The sequence below is a fragment of the Polistes dominula genome, unplaced genomic scaffold (genome assembly GCF_049000335.1).
Source record: "Polistes dominula isolate Pdom_NZ unplaced genomic scaffold, Pdom_raw_medaka contig_73, whole genome shotgun sequence".
In the NCBI taxonomy this organism is placed as follows: Eukaryota; Metazoa; Arthropoda; class Insecta; order Hymenoptera; family Vespidae; genus Polistes; species Polistes dominula.
The window spans coordinates 3,779,259-3,798,915 of NW_028300951.1; the positions used below are offsets into that span (position 1 = coordinate 3,779,259).

The window sequence follows — 19,657 nt, forward strand, 5'->3', positions numbered from 1 at the left end:
GAAAAGTAGAAGAAGGGTGCTGCTGCTACTGCTGTTGGTTCTCTTCACTTAAATTTCTGCTGTAACTCGCGAGAAATCTCGCGCAGATCCTTTTATTGGTGCAATAAAAGTAGCGCCGTCGCACGCGCGCTCGCACTACGCCGACGCATGAAATAAAGAGGCTCGTAAAATCGGTCGGTTCGGTGACGCGTTGAGAATGAGGATGAGATTGCCGATGAGAAAACGGCTGATACCCGTTTCTATTCGTTTCCTTTTTTTATTTTCTCTCTTTCCTATCTCTTTGTTTTTCTCATTCGTTTCTCTCTTAGATTTTTTTTCTCCTTTACGACGTCCGCGTGAACCAATAATATCTTTCAAGGTAAAACGTGTCGTCGAAAGATAAACGATACCGAAAATTGCATTTTTACGATGTTTCGTCTACTTTCATATGATCTAAATTGAAAATTTCGAATAGTATTCCATATCGAAATTGATATCATTTCCAGACGAGTAATCAAATATTCCTTTAAATTGAATGCATAATGAACTTCGTAATTAACATTATCTGTTTATGTATTGCAATTGACGTCGTATTTGTTGTATAAAATTAAACAGACAAATTTACTTTATGTTTCTGTTTTCTATTTTTGATCTTAACTTTTATTTCAACATCATATACTTACACACAACGTCGATCTTCCATGACTTTTCAAGAAAGAGACCGGTCACATTTGGATTTTCTGCCCTGCAGGTTATTGATTTTCCGTGATCTTCGACACCAGGTTCAAATTCCACCATGCTAACAGTACAATTTTCGGACCTTTCTTCCTATAAAACATAAAAATACAGTAAAAGAAATTGACTATTATGCGGTCACTAATATGTTTGATTTAATATCATAGATATCAAGTTTTAAATTTGTTTAAACAAAACAATTTTATAAATTGATGCAATTAAACATTGTTTTTAAATTTTCTAAACTTGAAGGAACAATTTTTGATGATCTAAACGTTAGAACAATTTTTATAATTGACCATTTTCTTCAATAATGAATTTATTACGTTTAAATTGGATTTAGCCATTCGATTATGAGCAACTTTTATATGAGATCTCTTGTAATCAGAGATAATTGTAAGCGATATTACTTTTTTATATGTAGAAACTGTTAAATAATCTTAAAAAGTGCCTGCTGTTTTTACACTGTATTTTCTTATAGCACAAAAGCTTATCAGACATAAAATGCTTTTTCACGTTACGATACATAAAACCTCTTATGCGGCTAACGCACCATTAAACAGAATATGAACCTTATGTAAGGATTTGGAGTTTCCATTAAAATTTTTTTCTACTTCGATGGACTCATTTTACTAGAAAATTGCATTCGCCCTATTTCCCTCTATTACCTTTAACTTAACACTCATTTATCAATGTTTTTACATACACACATTTAGCTACTGATTAATGTAATTGTATTATGTAACTTGTATTATCGATAAGATACATATATATATATTATAAAAGAAATAAATAAATCGAAAAATGAATTCCTTAGAGTAAGTATATTTAAGGAAATAGTTAAACAGATCTTATTGTTAGGTGAGAACAAACAAAATTAATTGTACAATTCGTAACAAGCATGTAAATAGTCGATATATAGATCCGTGCACGAAGAGATTCAATAAATTTAGTCTCTATCTCTTGATATCTATCTATTCGTGGAACGTTTGTCGTCGTGCAAATGTGTACACCAAATTTGAACACGCTGGTCTCGTTGTTGAATGTAAGGGACGAGGAGAGAAAGAGAAAGTGAGAGAGTGAGAGAGTAAAGAGAAGTAAGGAGAACGGAGGTGCTACAAGAGAAACCAAGGAGTAGCAGGCGACAGGCTGAGTACACGATACGCGTTAACGGAAGATGTGTGTGCGTTTTCGCTCAAGCAGAAGTCCCAGTTACCAACTGGAATATCTTGTTAAGGAATTCGCTCAGGATGTCGGACTCTGTTCTCTTCCAAGAGTGTTTCTTACCTAGTACAGAAGCTAAAGCTCACTATTAACAGCTGCAACTAGAAGTCAGAAGTCTCTATCGAATATCTATGAAATTGCAGAGAATCGTTCGACGATCAATGAATGATTTTGTCAAAGAGAGAAGATGAAAGGCATTTCTTGAGTCAGTTCAAGACAATATCAGAAATTCTTTGAGATACTTTCTTTCTTTCCCAGTAAATATACTTTCTTACAAAGTTCATCGCGAATTTGATGTGACTTTAATAGTAAGGAGAATTTTCATTAAAATACAAACGACTATTTGTAAAGTGAATCATAGAAAAGTCGAGTTGGTAAATCTACTGAAGACTCCTTTATGACAAGGTTACCGGAACTAATGTTTAATTAGAAATACTAAAAAACTCTGTTCGTTTGTAATTTTGAAAATTTTTTAACCGTTCGTAATATACTCGAGATATCAGCGAACCGCTATTAGTTTTTTACTATGTTTCTGTAATCAAGAAGAGTAAAGAAGAAAACAGAAATAAAAAGATAGAAAGATAGACGGGTCAGGAGTTAAAAGTGACGCCGAAAGTCGAGATCTTCGTCCTTAACTCGACGGTTTTGCCTGTACTCGACATTTTTAATTTCGTATTCAAAGTCCGATTGCGCTCAACCCGTTGCCTCGTTCCTACTGCACTTGGTTTCCCTTCTTTCCTTGTATCACCCTCCACTTCGCATTAACCTACTCGAGTTTTACGAGGGTTTCGTTTTACAAAAGCATCTTTTTACTCGTTTTTTTCTCTTTCTTTCTTTTTCTCCCGCTTCTACTTTCTTTCTTTTTCTCGATCTCCACTTTCTGTACTTGCCGCTCGAACTACTCTCTGGCATTACCTCAACGACGAAGCGAACGTAATTTAAGAAAAATAACAATTTCGGGAGTCATCCGGAACGCATTTCGAAAGCCGTAACAACTTGTAGACGTAAGAGTAGATAACGAAAGGATAAGGATGTAAGAAAAAAAGAGAAGAAGAAAAAAAAACTAATTCAATGGCACAAGATGGTAAAAGAAGGTTGCCACGAATGAAAAAACAAAAATATACGGCCGCGTCCACTATGGTTAATTTTGGTTATATTAAGGTCGAGAGTCAGCTCGTAAGCAACCGTTATGTGCAACATCTGCACGAAAATTGTACTAGCTCCCTATCTTTTATCCTTTTCTACGAAAGAAATCAAATTGTTTTCGTCGACCTATCTAATGACAAAAAATAATATAACATAGATATTGAATCATTGCTATTATTGTTCAGCTTGCTTTCTTCTTCTTCTTCTTCTTCTTTTGTCGTATTGTACTGTTGACGAGAGGAACGGAAGCAAGTGTCTCGACTACATAAAGCAACGTTGATTATTAAAGGATGGCTTAGAAGGGAGGCACGCGTTTCCGTGGATTTCCGAAAATCATATTTTCTACGAAAGCTATATGGTATCCTCGTTATCTCAAGTCAGGAATACGGCTTTGTCTACTATATCCTCGGATTTAGCTCGCTTCGCTCTTCGAAATTCTCCTTTCTCTCTCTCTCTCTCTCTCACTCTCTCCACCTAACTCCCTCTTAGTGACTCTGTCTTGTGCGCGCGTCTCCATTCTCCGTGAACTTCGTGCGTGTCCTCCCGCAGGTGAGGGAGAATTGTAGAACAAGGAGCGAAGGGGGAAGGACGGAAGATGCAGAGGTGGATGGCTATAGGATAATCAGGATGGTAATACGGTAGAAGTGGTATACGTGATCCGTCGGTTACAGGATCTGCTTATGTTAATATCTCTCCTCGCCTCCTATCCAAGGCCTTCTTCCCCGAGACGCGACCAATTCTACAACGGTCGAGTCGACCGCACCCTTTCTCTTCGAACCCTTCAGCCACTCTTTAGAGACCCTCCCTTCTCTTGCCGTGCTCGGAGATCCTACTCTGGGCTTATATTTTATTATCTGGTACTTAGGAGAAACGCCAAGGAGAATTTTAAATAGGCACGTCGGCACCTTCGACGTCATTCCTAAAAACGAGACTGTGGTTGAAAATACACGGAGGCCCTTATCAGTCGCTCGTGCTGCCTGTCACGAACGAAACGCCCGAGATTCTTCGTTAATTGTTCGTACTTTGAAATTAACGGGCCGAATTAAACGCTGACTCGGTAACGTTCCAAGCCGTCTGTGTTCTTCTTCTTCGACGACGACGTTCTCGCTGAGTCCTTAAGTTTATACTCCTTCTAAGTGGTTAAGAGTTCGTTAATGTCTCGCGCCGATCGCTTATCTCGCTATTTGCATTTTACATATCGAACATCGAGCTCTTTTCCCTTGTCCTCGTTTCTAGTAGGTTGTTAACATTTTTCATTTTAATTTTCATTAGTCCATTTAATTGCCATTGGAAATAACGTTGTTGATAACTTTAAGCGAAGATCGATCGTTTGCAATTATTACTAACTAGTTTCTAGTTTCATTATATAAAAAATACATGGTGGACGGTCGAGTTCACAGTAAATGACATAAATGTTTCTCGATATTGTAGGATTGGTCGATACTTTGGTCGACGTTACTCGTTCAATCGTGAAAATTGTTAATGAACTACACGAAATTAATTAGGGTCGTTCGTCAGTACGATACGAACGCTAACAACGAGGACAGTTTCGACATATATGCTCAACGGTGTTCGGAAGTTGCGTTTGTAATTTTGGATTATCGATAAATGTGCCAACCCCTTGGGATCGTTAGAATCTAACTAGAACGATACAAGCGTGGAATACTTACAATTAGATCAGGGTCAACGACGATTGTGAATTTCTAATGAACGTGATTAAGTAAAACTTATAATCACGTAACAATGAATATATTTTACGACAATTTCGTTTTTTCATTTTCTAATTGTAAATACAATTGAATTACAATTACATTTTATTTTTTATACGTTTATGAGTACTTACAATTTTTTAAACGCTATAGAATATTCTTTAAAACATTTGACAGACACGTAGGAAAGATTTGTGGGCTTTCCTTTCACCGCTATTACCAAGCTAGCCCTTTGGGAAGTCAACGCTAATGTGCTCTTTGCGATACATATATTATGAGGTAACATTGGATATTCCCACAGGATAAAAGCTCGATTTTGCGGCCACGTTCGCCCTAGCATTATCCTGCCGGACATTTTAAAAGGATAGGCAAGTTGGACGAATACTTTAATTTTATTTCATTTTAAATTTATTATTAATTGTGAATTATTTTTCGATGGATTAACGAACGAATGATAAAGGTAAAACTTTTTTGATTGTTATTTTTTTTATGCGATGAAAAAAATTCAATTATAATCTTTAAAATTTTCAAAATTGAAATTAAGCTTAATAAATGAAAATAATAAAAAGTATTAATTTATAATTAAAGTAAATTAATTTTTCCTATTTTCCTGTGACAACTTATAAATACGTTTTATCATACGAAATGACATGTTTTTAAATTAAACAAATTAAAAGAAACCTTTTTCATACGTTTATAGTTATTGTTAAATGTTCGTATAAAATCCCGTTTAGTCTCGTTAAGGATGCACAGAAAGTGAGCGTGTGTAAAGAGAATGAGATTGGTTGAAACGGCATAGCTTAATTGGCAATTAGCATACTACCAATGAAAACATCTGGATCCGACAGGTGCGGCCCGCTTAATTCAATCGTTGCACCGCGAAAGCTCAAAGCTAGCCGTTCCTTTCGATTCCCTTTCACAATCGAATGCGACTCGAAGCTGGAGAATCGAATCGGTTCAAAAAGAGTGCTATCTCTCTCACAAGTCCTACCTTTGTCTCTCTCCCTCTCTCTCTTTCTCTTTCTCTATCTATTTCTCTTTATCTGACTGTCTAGTTCAAGAGTGCAGGAAGGTGTGCGCGCGCACATGTTCACCCTACGCTTTGCGTTCATCTCTCTCTAACTGCGTTTCTCTCTCTCTCTCTCTCTCTCTCTCTCTCTTTCTCTCATCCCTTTTGACTCTGTTTCTCTTGGAAGATTTCTCCCAGGGGAAAGATCCGTGATCGGGGGGTTGTAGTTATCGGTTTCCTCGGGCGCTTCGACCTTTCTACTCATCCTTCTCTCGGTACCTTTTACTCTTAGTGCCGAGTGGTACCTCCCTCCTTTTCCCTCCTCCCTTTTCCCTCCACCCTTTCTCCTTTCTCTTTCTCTCGGCAAGTCCTTTCCTTCGTAATTCTTAGGAGTGCCACTGGAAAATCGAAGCAGCCACGATCTTGCCACTATATCTAGAGATCTCTTCGGCACCTAAAGGCGTAACCTCGGTCATGGGAGGTCCTCGTTAAGGATCGATGGCCTCGTTACTGGACAACCTGTCTCGTAATGTGGATCGCGCCGTAACCGAAGATACTTCATGGCAGATGGTAGGTACTTATAGAGGTGTCGCTTCTCGATACTCTTTTTTTATCCTTTCGATTTATTTTTCTTTTTCTTTCACTTCTGCACTCTTTCTCTCTTTGTTTTTCATTTCTTTTTCTATTTAAAACGCGAAGAAGAGATGTACTAACGATCCACCTTTCACGCGATGAATATGGATGCAAGGTTGTTATTCCATCCATCCTTCGGAAATCACCTTCTTTTCTTTACCCTCTCGCCAATTTTAATTGTTTCTTGACTCAAAAAAAAATAAACAACGGATTTTTTTTTTTTGTTCTTTAGATTGTAAATATACGCCAATCTTTCGATATACTTCTGGAAATACGTATTAATATTCGAATATAAATTGAAAAATTGTGTGAAGGATAGCGTTTAGCTACCTACTGCGTCGACGTATCGAAAACCGATATTTAACCAATTCTTTTAAATTGTTTAATAAACTGTTATCGTTATATGCGATGTTATTTAATTCTGCAAGTAATTAGTTATGCGACAGGGTAGTTTTGTTCTGTGTTGAAAAGAAAGAAATCGATAATGATAATAAAGAGAAAAATGGAGATTGAAATAGGAAGAAGGAAAACGTGCAAAAAGTTACTTTTGCAATCGCAGACAAAAGATATACGATGCGACGTCTTGCCCGAAAAAACGTAAAAAAGTATTCCGTTTTGTCTCTGTCCATCTTCTTTCTCTATTTTTCTCCAATAAGTCGAAATTTCTAATCTCGGTTTATATTATTTCTACTTTTCATTCTTACCGTGGTATGCTTCAATTGTCTTCTTCGGCCTTTGTACCATGTAATTACTGCTGGTGGCCTTGAACCAGTGGTCACGCATTCAACCTCATAGCGTTTTCCTGCTAGCAAAGAGTTGTTTCCGTCTTCATTTGTTTTGGGTCTTCGTATGGCCACAGTCAAAGGTTTCACTGAAAATATTTTTAAAAAGGATCATATGCATTATTAAAGGATAATTATTGTCAATTTTATACGTTCAAATTCATATCAACGTTTTCCATTTCCATTAGATTATTTTACAAGGAAATATTTTGTTTGTCATTACCAAAAAATTTTTAATTAATATTGTCCACCGCCATTTATTTTAACTCGATCTGCCTATCATTTTTTACTTTTTTCACTTTTTCCTTTATTTATTTATTTATTTTTCTTCCAAGCGGTGCTCGGCAATTGCATCTGTGATCGATGCTAATCAGACGCGATAATTAAGGTGAATAAACGAGCGCATTCTACGTGAGTTCGATATGAATGCGAAAACTCGTTGCGAAACATTGAACTCCGCTCGACAGTCGATCGTTTGTCATTTTCATCCGTTTGAGTTGCATCGATGGTACTTTCGTCCTTGCATATACTACTACCTAGCAGGATGGTGTTATTTCAGAGATGACCACTTGAAAAGCTACCTGCGAAGTGTTCATTTGTTGTGTTGTCGTTGAATGATTTTGACAGTACCATTATATAAATAGAATCGTACGTTAAGAATAATTTATTATTATTTTTATTAGTCAATGTTGCCTGATTATAATGATTTTAAATTCAATTTTTCAAACGTTGATTGAACATTTTTGAATTAAAAAAAAAAACATAAAAGTGAGAGATGGAGAGCAAGAAAGAGAGAGAGAGATAGAGATATTGCTATCTACAATTTTGCAAATTTCGTTTTCACGATCGGTCTGTCTCGCTTGTGCTCGATATTTTAGTCTCTGTCGTTCTTTCTTCCTCTCTCTGCTCTTTGCTCTTTTTTAAATTTCCTCTCTCGCTTTTTGTTCGTCCAATGGCATGAAATGAATACGCGGTGGATACATGGCCACTTGGTCGAGGTCGCGAAAATCAAAGGGGAGGCGTCGATCAATCTCTATACCTCTTTTCTCTTTGCCCTTTTTTTCTCTCTTTCTCGCTTTCGTTCTGATTTCGTTTTTTTTTCTTTCATTTTTTTTTCGGATCCACCACTATGATGGGATCTACTCCCTTTCTTTCTCGCTCTCTCCTACTATCGATAACGGGTCTTCAATTTCACCGGATCTGTTTCGAAAAATATCGTAACTTTCACAACGCCCATGATTTAATGTGAATCATTCGGGTGTGTCGTTTATTCAGCTCTTTTACTGAGAAAAACAAGAAAAGCATTATTAATTGACAGAGAGAGAGAGAAAGAGAGAGATTGGGGAGAAAAAATGCTTGCACAATACCTCTTCCAGTAAATTTTGTTTTGAGAATAAAATAACACGTTCCTGGTATACTTGTTTCTTATTCGCAACAAACACGCTTCTTCCAACAATAAGTAAAAAGGTTATGAAGAAACGCGTAAAAGAAAGTATGAGTATTAAGGATCAGCATGATATCGTACCTAGAAAATAATTAAGTAGGATTGCATATTTCTTTTTTTTTTCTCTTTTGTTTATAACAAGAAGGGAAACTACAGAATGGAAATGATTCTTAGAAACTGTTTTTGTCTTATTAAGAAAAAATCGGTTTCTTTTTATCCTTTTTTTTTCTTTCTATATTTCTTTCCCTTTTTCTCTGTTAAAACTAAAGGAAGGATTCTAAAAAGTCCCAAGGAGAAAGCACCGCTGTTTCCAAGGCTCGCAACTCTCCTTCGAAAGAGACGAATGAATCGTTGGGTGGGTCTCGAGGGTGAATTTAATACATTTCTCGTGTTATCTTCCTTTATCTTCCCTTAAAGACGATTCTCAGCGACGAAGAAGTAAAGGATGTTGGCCCACTTTTCCTGTCTCGTAGATTTTATCGTTTAATGCGGGACAAGAGATAGGCCTCTGATTTGTTAGTTGGTCGATAAGAATTCCTACCTTTTTTTTCATTCTTTTTTCACTTTTTTCTTATTTTATTTCTTCTTCTTCTATTGTATTTTCTTTTATGTATATATTCGTCTTATTTTATAAGGCTTATTTTAGGAAAAACCGTATATCATTTAATTCCTTTATTGAACATGTTCTTATTTATTTTTTATTAGATTGTTCTTTATAGGTTGAATTTTTTAGAAAGACATCAATTTTACTTACGATTTAGGTCCAATGTGATTGTAGTAAACTTAGATTCTACTAAATCCGTGTTGTGCGCTTCACAAGTAAAATTAGCGCCAAGCTCCGATCGAGTAATCGGCTGTAACGTAAGCCTGAAATAAAAACGAATTGTCTATCTGTACATTATTCAGATAAATTTTGTATTTTGATTTAGTTACAAATCAATATTTTCATTTAAATAATTACCTATTCTCGATGACGTCTCCGGCGTTGTTCTCGTATTCTTCGTCCTTAATAATTCCATTGATACGCCATCTAACCATAGGTTCTGGTTTACCTGCAATTATCATCAAAAATATTCATTTCATATTTTATTTAATGGACACTTTAAAAAAATTATAAATTAATCAGCGTTGAATCGAGCATAATTAAATAGTTGAATAAATAAATATTAGTAAAAAGAAGATTTTTATTTCGGTCGTGACTTTTATAATCAATAAGTTAAACAAATGCCAATTTATCAGACATACATTTCAATATAATTTCGCATTTCCTTCACAATTTTTAAGCTCTTTCTCTCTCTTTCTCTCCTAAATGAGGCATTATTATAAACTTTGTTTTGATTTCAAACAAAATTTGACGGAAATTAACAAGGATTTGAAATTAGAAGATTGAATGTTCATAATGACTGTTTAATACTTTTCAATCTGCTAAAAGTACATGTTTTTCAATATTATAATGAGAAAGAAGGATTTAAATAGTTTTAATACCTTAGTAATGTTGAAAACCGAAGAAACGATAAACAACAAATAGTTTAATGACACGAGAAAGGAAAAAATGTAATTTCTTTTTTAGAAAAGTTGTTTTGGGAGTAAAAAAAAAGGTAAAATAAGAGAGTACGAGAGCAGAAACTAGGAAAACAGAGAATGGAATAGAGATAACGTATACACCGAACAGGAGCTATCGTCGAAGTAACTAAACGGCCGATGAGTTCGTGGCAACTTTTAAATTAGCCGATATTCTAGAACACAGCAGGGCAGCGCGTGATACTGCAAGCAAAAAATATTGTACTTGATAGGTGAAAGTTGTAAACTCTCGTATCACGAAGCGCCCGATAATATTGTACATTCATTGAAAGATTAATTAAAAACCGACGTACTGACATATCTATGTCTACTCATTTATTCACATTTATTTATATATATTAATTACAGTAAATTGATGGTAAGTATGTTTTCGTTCGAAAATACGGACGTTGATGAAACACAATTTTAATATATATAAATAAAATAATCAAGGAAAATTGTACGAAAGAATAAAACGCAAATGATTTGCTTTAAATTTTTTCTATTCGTGTTTAAAAAAAGGGATGTCTCAGTGGTGGATATCTCTCGATGTTGTTGCTTTCATTATTATTCATGTAGCTTTCTTGGCTGCTGGAATCGCAATTTAATCAGGTTCAAGATATAGGAAATGGATGCTTGCAATAACACTTAAAATTGCAAGCTGATCTTCGTAGAAAGTGCGCCGTACATATAGCGTAACGCCTCTTAGATTAGCTTGGTATCATTGTTATTCACGATACTCGCCCATCCTGATTGCGTTTTAACCGTCTCGTTCTTTCCAATCTTCCTTCTCTCGACCACTTTCTTTTACTTTCCTCTTATTCCTTTGTGAATCTACGATACTTTGGGGAACGATGTTTCGACGCTAATTCGATCCTATTAATTTTCTTTTCACGTACTACATAATTTTTTACATCATCCAAAACAGTTACATTACAAAGCATATACTGGATTTTTTTATTTGTTTCCTATAAGTTTTGTCTTATCAATTTTATCTGTTTTTCTTCAAGAGAATAATTTTGTTGTAAGTACCTAACTATTATTTAACATTCATACGAATTCATACTAATAATAAGAAAATAAAGAGACCAAGTGAAAGATAAAATGAACTTTCTGAGCGTTTGTAGCTTTGACTTTAAGCATTGAACTATAGTCAAACTCTCTTCTTCATTGAGCGATGGTAGTAGAGCTGTTGGAACGACGACATCTACGCTATCTCCGAGGCGTGGCACTAAAGTGTGGATTTTAATCCGCGGATACCGGACGATATCTTGCAGGATTAAGGCGTCGCTCGGCAGGCGGCCACCCACATCTAACAAGTTTACCGTTGGTTCGAACTCTGCTTAAGGCAAATACCCACCACCGGTGGCTTCGGGGATCAGGGCCCTCACGTTGGATATCCTCCCCTCTCTCCTTCTCTCCTCTCCTATTCTCTCTTTACTGGATTCCTAATCGCTTCACCCTTCCTTTTACCTTCCCTCTTTGCCCCTTTTCTTAGTCCTTTCAACGTATCCAGATTTAGTTCCCTTCTCGTTCGATTCTCTAAATTGTCCTACCTTCTCTCTCCCTTCCACTTACCGCTTCTAAAACATTTACGTTGCTTACTCAATGACTACGTTCTATCTCATAAAGAGACCTATATTCGATCGTATTTAATTGTGAGATGAAACCTAGCTACTTCAAAACAGATCTGCTATAGACCATCAACGTATACATGTTACACAGTAAGTATGGATTATCGTTATCAACTATCCATTGATAGACAAGAGCTATTAATGATACCCTTCATTACTCAAGATATCAGCATCTGACAACTTGTTCAAGATACTTGGTATGGTATGGCATTGTAATTAGCGTTTAATGCCTTTGTATCTCATTTTAGACTGACAGATATCCTATTTCCTAACAATATTCCGTGTCCTAATAATTAATAATTATTCTGTAATTCTGTCCACATTCATAGAGTATACACGATCAATCTCCGTGTCGTTAAATTTAATATTAAACAAATGAATATTATGTCAATCATGTTCAACAAAAATGACGAATGAACTTGTCGTAAAGTTAAAATATTCCAGATATTACTTTATTAATCAAATTTGTTATTTTTCTCGACTGAAAAGTTTAAGGTTTTTCTTTTATATATTTTTTAATTAGTTTGTAAAATTGGAATGTCGAAATATTACGTATAATATTTTATTTCATTTTCAATTATCGTTATTCGTTGTAAGGGTGAATGAACATTAAATAAATTATACGGTTGTTAACTGTACGAACCTGGTTACAACGCTTAAACTTGATCTTTCTCATTTATTTCATATTTTGATTGGCTGGCTCTAACAAGCTACAATTAATAATTGGTTATTACGATTAATTGCGACTTTGATAATTCATCGGTTTTGTTTATCGAATTAACACGCTTTAAATGTCGACGATTTGTACGGAGGGATAGGCGTGAACGTAAATGTCACTACATATTCGAGGAACGTTTGTCGTGGGATAATCGATCGCTCATTCGTCGTTGTAAGTTAAATTATGTGTGCTTTCTTCTCGTTATGTATTTCAACCAAAAGCTTTATGTTGATAATAAGCATGAAGTTAAAAAATTGATGATTTCAAAGTACAGTCGAATATAACGAAACAGGAAGATAGAGAAATTGTGATTATTGAAAAAATATGTAATTATCTATAAATTAACGTGTTTTTTTTTTTAAATTACATTTAACGTATTCAGGATTATTTATTTCTCATAACGATCACTTTTCTTTATAATTACATAAATCATATTTTTAACTATTTATCAGATTCATTAGTTTTCCTGTGAATTCTCCTGCTATCCTGTTAATAATAATTTTTAATTACAGAATAAAGTATTCCAAATGTCTTTTTTACGAATTTTTATTTTTTAAATTCCTAAGCTAATAGATTGTCATTGATTTATTTACATTAAATATGCTGCATTATACAATATTTCATAATTATTTTAAAACGATATTTTTTTTTAAACGATATTTTTGTTTCCTTTCATTGGCAAACTATTATTTATTTAACCATCGTAATGTGTCTTAAAAATTAATACTATTTAAGTAAACTTTGAATTCATTTTACTATTGGAGTCATTGTGGCCAAATTTTCATTTTTAACGAGGTAAAGAGACAGTCTAAAAATAACCAAGAGAGCAAGAGAAATAGAAAAAGACAGAAAAAAGAGAGAGAGAGAGAGAGTGAGAATGACACGATTTAAATTTTGCTTTTTAATATTTATTTTCGAACTTTTTCGGATTGCGTTGATACATGGATTAAAAAATAAATACTCGCAGCACTTTGTCCGACTTCCGAGCTTGTGACGTTACATGTAATCCTGAGGGAAATAGGCGAAGTGTTTCGGCTTGTTGGATATTCGAGTGAGCTAGTGAGGGAAAGAGAGAGGGAAGGAAAGAGGGGGAGAAAGAGAGAGAGAGAGAGAGAGAGAGAGAAACAGAAATGGAAGTCGATCGAAGGTGAAGAGAGGGAGAAAAGAGAGGCTCATTCGCTCTGCAAGCGAGGATAATTATCGGAATAAACTGGCTCGATGTAGAATACACGGTGAGTTGGTTTGCCGGAAACACGACATTCGCGATTCGGTTCTGATTTACTCGCTCGGGGGATTTTCCAGAATGTAACTAGTGATCCGAAGAAAGCAAAAAAGAGGAAATACACAGTAATATTCTATTGTGATTTTCGATAAAATATTGCCATCTTAATCGAAGATGTACGTTTAAGTAATACATAATAATAATAAGAATAATAATAATAATAATAATGGAAAAAATAGAAAAAGAAATTAATAAAAGCAGGTCACAAAATGGTATCGCGAATAAATGCTATAATATAAATTAAAACGAAATATCTGGAGCGAAATAACGCTGTTCTCTCTTTTTCTCTCTCCTTTTTTCCTTTTGTTGTAAAATCAATAAGGAACAAGAATAGGACAACTATTTATTCGCATTTTTTTAGTCCCTTTCACCTACTGTTTATTTAGTCTCAGAGGGACGCGTATGATTGGATTTAACGTAAAAGTGAAAATATTATATTCTTTAATTTAAAAAGATGATCTATTGTGATCTTAATAGTAAAAATAAACAAGGAAGTCTATTTTCTTGTTGTCCTTTAAGAGAAGAAGGAACAAGGTTAAAGGGAATGATGAGCATAGGGATGGAGGAGACTTTTTTTTACGCGCGTATACATTCTCGAGAACAGGCCTTTCGATTCTTTCCGAGCACGAAGTTAAGTAATTGGCAATAAATTTCATTCGCGGAACGAGTCGTAAAATTTCTTCACCACCGATGCTATAAATTATAGACAAAGCGGAAATCGAGCACCGAATTAGGTTTAACTCTAAGTCACGTATAATGAAGCAACCAAGAAAGAGAAAGAATGAATAAAGATTCTGAGAGAGAGAGAGAGAGAGAGAGAGAGAGAGAGAGATTCGAAGATGAATTCTTCCTCTTGTCAGGAGAATCCTCTATATATGTATTTTATTTTAATCCTTTTCATTCTCTTTAAATATTCCTACGTTCGGTAAGTAAACTTCATTTTGTTTTTCTTCTTTATTTCAAATCGATTAATATAATAATCGGCGCCAATCTTTATAATTTTCTCCTCCATTTTTTTCCATTTATTTAATTAATCGATTGTTCGTTCGAGTGGTTTCATAAAAAGGATTAAAAATTGCAGAAGCACGCGTAGACCCCTTTTATTAAAGACATTATTATCGTCCTTCTCACCCTCTTCGTCATCGAACTTATCGTCGTCGTAGTCGTCGTAGTCGTCGTACGCTTGAAAGTAAGCAACTAAATTACTAGGTAAACCACGACTTCCGCATCATACCGCTTTCCGATTCTCCTTTACTACCGCGAAATTTCATCAGAGTATAAAAATTAGATTATTTGGGGAGGGATGCATATATAGGTATTTATATCTGGTGGTAGATGCAAGAGATTGGAATATTTTTTTTTTAACGGAAAAACCGAAGCGATAATTATTGAACGCATGGCCATAAGAAGTGGGGGATTGGGGGAATGTATTCAATATCTATTTCTGGTCTCTTATGTAGCCATTAATTTGCTTTTTTTTATCGTCAGAGTTAAATGAATGAATGAACACGATAAATCATTAATGTAAAAAGTGAGCACGAAGAATAAATAAGGTATTTTTATTGAAATACTTATCGATAAAATTTATAAAATTTTGTCGTTCTGCTTATTGTTTTTTATTTACATTACGTTATAATAATTTTTATTTTCAATATTTTTGGAGATGATAAATACAAATTGTATTAAATATTACCGTTTAATCAGGAAGTATATAATATTTTCACGTAATTCTTGCATCATCGAGTAACGCGTTTCGCACTGCGGTCACGAATTGAATTGCAAATTATGTAAAAGCAAGCGGGAAAATAAAGAAAAGGAATGCGGTCAACGTGAGAACGCATAGCGTGTCCTTTTATTTTAAAAAATTAAAATGAAGAACGAAAAGGTTTAGGAGGAAAGATCGTTATTGAGAGAGAAAGAAAAAGAGAGAGAGAGAGAAAATTATGAATTGATTAATTTTCATATATTATACACAATGATATAAGAAAATACCGAGTTGAATATATCAATTACATACCGCAATGAGAAACCGATCGGACTACCAAAATAATTATTGAAAGGGAAATAATTAATTATCTTTATGAATAGGTATGAAACCATCAATTAACTTTGATTTGTCGATTCGCGTACTATGACAAATCGAATTGTTCGGAGTAAGCTTTCAGAGCGTATTGAACGAGTCGATTATTTTCGCATAAAATGCTTTTTCATTTCGCATCTTTTTTTTCTATCATCGTATTGACGACGTGTAAAAGCCGTTTAAGTTTCTACTAGATACGATGTCTCGAGACTATAAGACGAAATATTTCATATAGAAATGATCATAGATTTGGATAAAAAGCTATAAAGATCGATATGCGATCTAATGAGAGTGGAAGCTGTTTGAGCGGTATTCGAAATGGCATTGTTAAGGATAAGCCGATCTTCTCGATATTCAATTTATACGACGCAACGTATATGATCGATGCGTACACTGCCGATCCAATTCCCATCGAATCTGCATACGGCAATATTCCTGGGCCTCGATATTCATCGATTAGACGAACGATCTATAAGAGCTTGCTTTTCTACCTTCGGTCAAAATTTCCCTAAACTATAATATCGTAATTTTCTCGGGAAACATTATTATTTAATCCGTTATCCGTTTATACAGATCCGTAGGCGTATAACGAGAACTTTTCCATCGACGTTCAAATTCGTTTTCTGATTGGAGGGGTGGAGTTAAAGAAGAAGGAGAATAAAAAATAAAAATAAATAAAAACGGGCGACGTCTATATACCGATATTCGATTAATTTTACTTTTCAGAAAATACGTGAGAGTAGGGGATGGGCGTGTTATGGAGAAAGTTATCAAAAGTAAGTTGGAGTGTTTATCGGAATTATTGACGTTTCGATAATCGAAGCCGACTAAACGAAAAGGGCAATCGTTCGAGTTTATTTGCGACGGCAACAGATTTGATCGAAATAAGAGGAAATTAGAGAAAAGAATAGAAAAAACAAGGAAAAAGAAAAGAAATGATCGAAAGAATTAATTTGCAAACGAATGGCTCCGTTCGATTCGAAACGCGAACCGTATACATCGTTGTAGAAAGTTAATCGCTCGGAAAGATCAAAGATACTTGCAGGTGCTTTCGAGTCGAAAACACGGTTACGGATATCACGCGACAATTACGTCACGCCGCGGGATACTGTAATCGCATTTCACGGAGTTTCGAATTTGCCTCATTTTGATGGCAGCAATCCGTGCCTAAAAGCTTAACGACATTTTGCTGTCGCGATATCCTTTTCCAAAAATGGCGGAAACTCGTTTAATCAGCAAGTAGTAGAGAAAAAAGGATGAAAAGGAGATGAGGAAGGAAGAAGAGAAAGAAAAAGCAAAAAGAAAAGGAGTTGCGTCTCGTCTTCGCAGACGGGGCAAGAGGGGAAGAAGGGCTTTCTCGTTGAGTGCCGTCGACGTCCTTCTGGAAGGTAGGGAAGATGGAGGTCGATATTCGAGTGGTGGAAGACTAAGAAAAAGACAGACAGATAGGCAGTGGGAGAGAGAGTGAGAAGTAAAGAAAGAAGAGGAGAGAAGAAGGACGCTGAGGAGGAGGAAATAATCTTTTAAGACGGTCGTAGAAGTTGCTGCAGTTATAAACAGAAATTTAGATCCAGTTGCCAAAGTAAACAGTAGTGGCCGGTACTTCGACGTTCCATCTTACTCTTATTCTTAACTCCACCCTCGGAGCTTCTATCGAGGCTCTCCTCGAAACTAGAAGAAGTCGTTTGATCTTCCAACCCCTTCGCTACCGAAAGTCATTTACCTTCGCTAATGTCCGACCGAACGTGAAACTTTTCACTTAGTTCTGTTCACCGATAAAAAGTTGGCTGATCTAATAACCGACGACACCACTGACTTCACTCCTTCTTTTTTCCTTTCTTAAAGTCTTATCGTGGTCCCGAATCACTTTTTACAACGTTTATCACTTTTTTTCGATTTCGTGGTAAAATAAAGGAAAAAATAAAGGAATAAGTAAGAAACGAGCATATTTTATCATATTTCTTTTCTTACCGCCTGTTACGCGACAGGTGAGATAGGGAGTGTCACCCTCTTCGTACGGCCCCGCCGTCCCGTTCAAAATACGACCCCAACGATCCAAAATGGTTGGCTGTTCTGGTGGAACTGTAAAAATAAATCAACAAGATTTACGATTAGAATCCTTGCAGATTAGTTGAGAAAATTTGTTAATAAACGTTCGCGCGTTGGGTCAAACAAAATTATTGAAACTCGACGATAACCATTTCTATTTTTTTACGAGTACCATAAGCTTTTATTCGATGTGGGAAAAGAAATTTAAATATCAATATGCATGACCTGAAGCATTCATCGCATCCATACACACATACATACATATATATATATATATATATATATATACGAGCCCTAGCAATTTCTGATTTTTCTGTTAGCGCGAAAATCAAAGCAAATCGAGATAAGTATTTCGGTGTTTTCTTCGAGCCAATTCCAATTTACTGTGCTTCGTGTAGCTAGTATCGGTCAGATAAAGGTACGATCGTTTCCGGATTAAACGTAGCGATATTTTTTTTCGAAATATCCGCTCTCGCGAAATCGGAACGAAGTCGGATAAGCCGGCCGAGATATTTCTCTTGCTTTTTCGTTATTTTGGAAGTTAGTTGCATACGTCGAACGTATAGGATGCTTTATCAACGAAGTTATAGCGCGGTATATCCACTTTCCTCTGGTTCCTCTTCCTCCTCTGCGATTCTCTGACTTTACCTTTTTCTTTCTCTTTCTTTCTCTCTACGTTTTTTAATGTGTTATGCACTTGAAATCGTTTCTGCCATACAGAAACTTCCGCGCGAACATATATAACAAGCTGTTGGATAATCCTGACGAAAATATTTCCCCGTTTCTGTTCGTAAAAGACAAAGTTTCGTTGCGAATGGCTCGTGGAACGTACAAATCGTTGTTAAAAATATGCGAATAACTTATGTAAGTATATAATATTTATACCCGAAAATAGTTAGCTTTTTAAATAATCGGATCCAAAATTTAAACCCAGATCTTTTGTTTTCTGGGAGATTGCTTTGAACCACTAAACAGCTATTCAAATATTTAGCAAATTTTTCTTATAAATAATTTATATTTTATTAGAAATGAAGGTTCTCTTCTTCATATATTTGTTGCACTATATTATATAAATACAAACAGTTTGATTGTTCAAGAAATAGAAAAAAGGTGCCCATTTGTTACGTGTGCAGTATTTACTTTTATGTTGGATGAAATAACGATGATAATTGGTTTCAAAAAAATTACTGAACATTGCCATTTTGTAGAGTAAAGTTTAGTTGATACGTTCGAATCTCATTTACAAGTGTTGGAATCCCAGAAAAAGTTGTTACTGAGCAAAACGAGTAGATAAAAAAATAGTAAAAGAAAGAAAGAAAGTAAGGAAGGAAGGAAGGAAGGAAGGAAGGAAGAGGAATGAAAGTGGTATAGTTCACATACTGCGTTTTATCGTCGATAATCACTGTAACGTCGTCCGGTTCAGCAAGCCGCTGGGAAATAATATCTATCGATCCGTGATATCGTTCGTAGACCTTCGGGGATTTAACTCGGAACGAGTTCTCTATTTTTGAGAATTTATTTTTGAACGATCGTAAAATCGATGAAAGAACAAATGTTCAAATATAACCAAAAAGAAAAAGTTAATATAAGAAATAGACAAAAAATTTGATTAATCCTTTATGGATCAGTGTTACTTTCAGGTAACATGTTAATTTACCTGATCTGAATACTAT

At 35.1% G+C, this 19,657-nt stretch overlaps 1 protein-coding gene across 2 annotated transcripts in view; it reads right to left on the reverse strand.

Moving 5' to 3' along the window:
- The window catches only part of LOC107063900 (kin of IRRE-like protein 1), a 304,919-nt gene that overhangs the window by 43,320 nt on the left and 241,942 nt on the right, over positions 1–19,657 (reverse strand). For both annotated transcript variants that reach the window (XM_015316052.2, XM_015316051.2), the window contains exons 4-8: positions 17,907–18,017; positions 9,623–9,713; positions 9,416–9,528; positions 7,140–7,306; positions 663–807 (exon numbers count right to left, since the gene is read on the reverse strand). In XM_015316052.2, the coding sequence (XP_015171538.1) occupies positions 663–807; positions 7,140–7,306; positions 9,416–9,528; positions 9,623–9,713; positions 17,907–18,017 (627 nt within the window). The remainder of the gene's footprint in view (positions 1–662; positions 808–7,139; positions 7,307–9,415; positions 9,529–9,622; positions 9,714–17,906; positions 18,018–19,657) is intronic.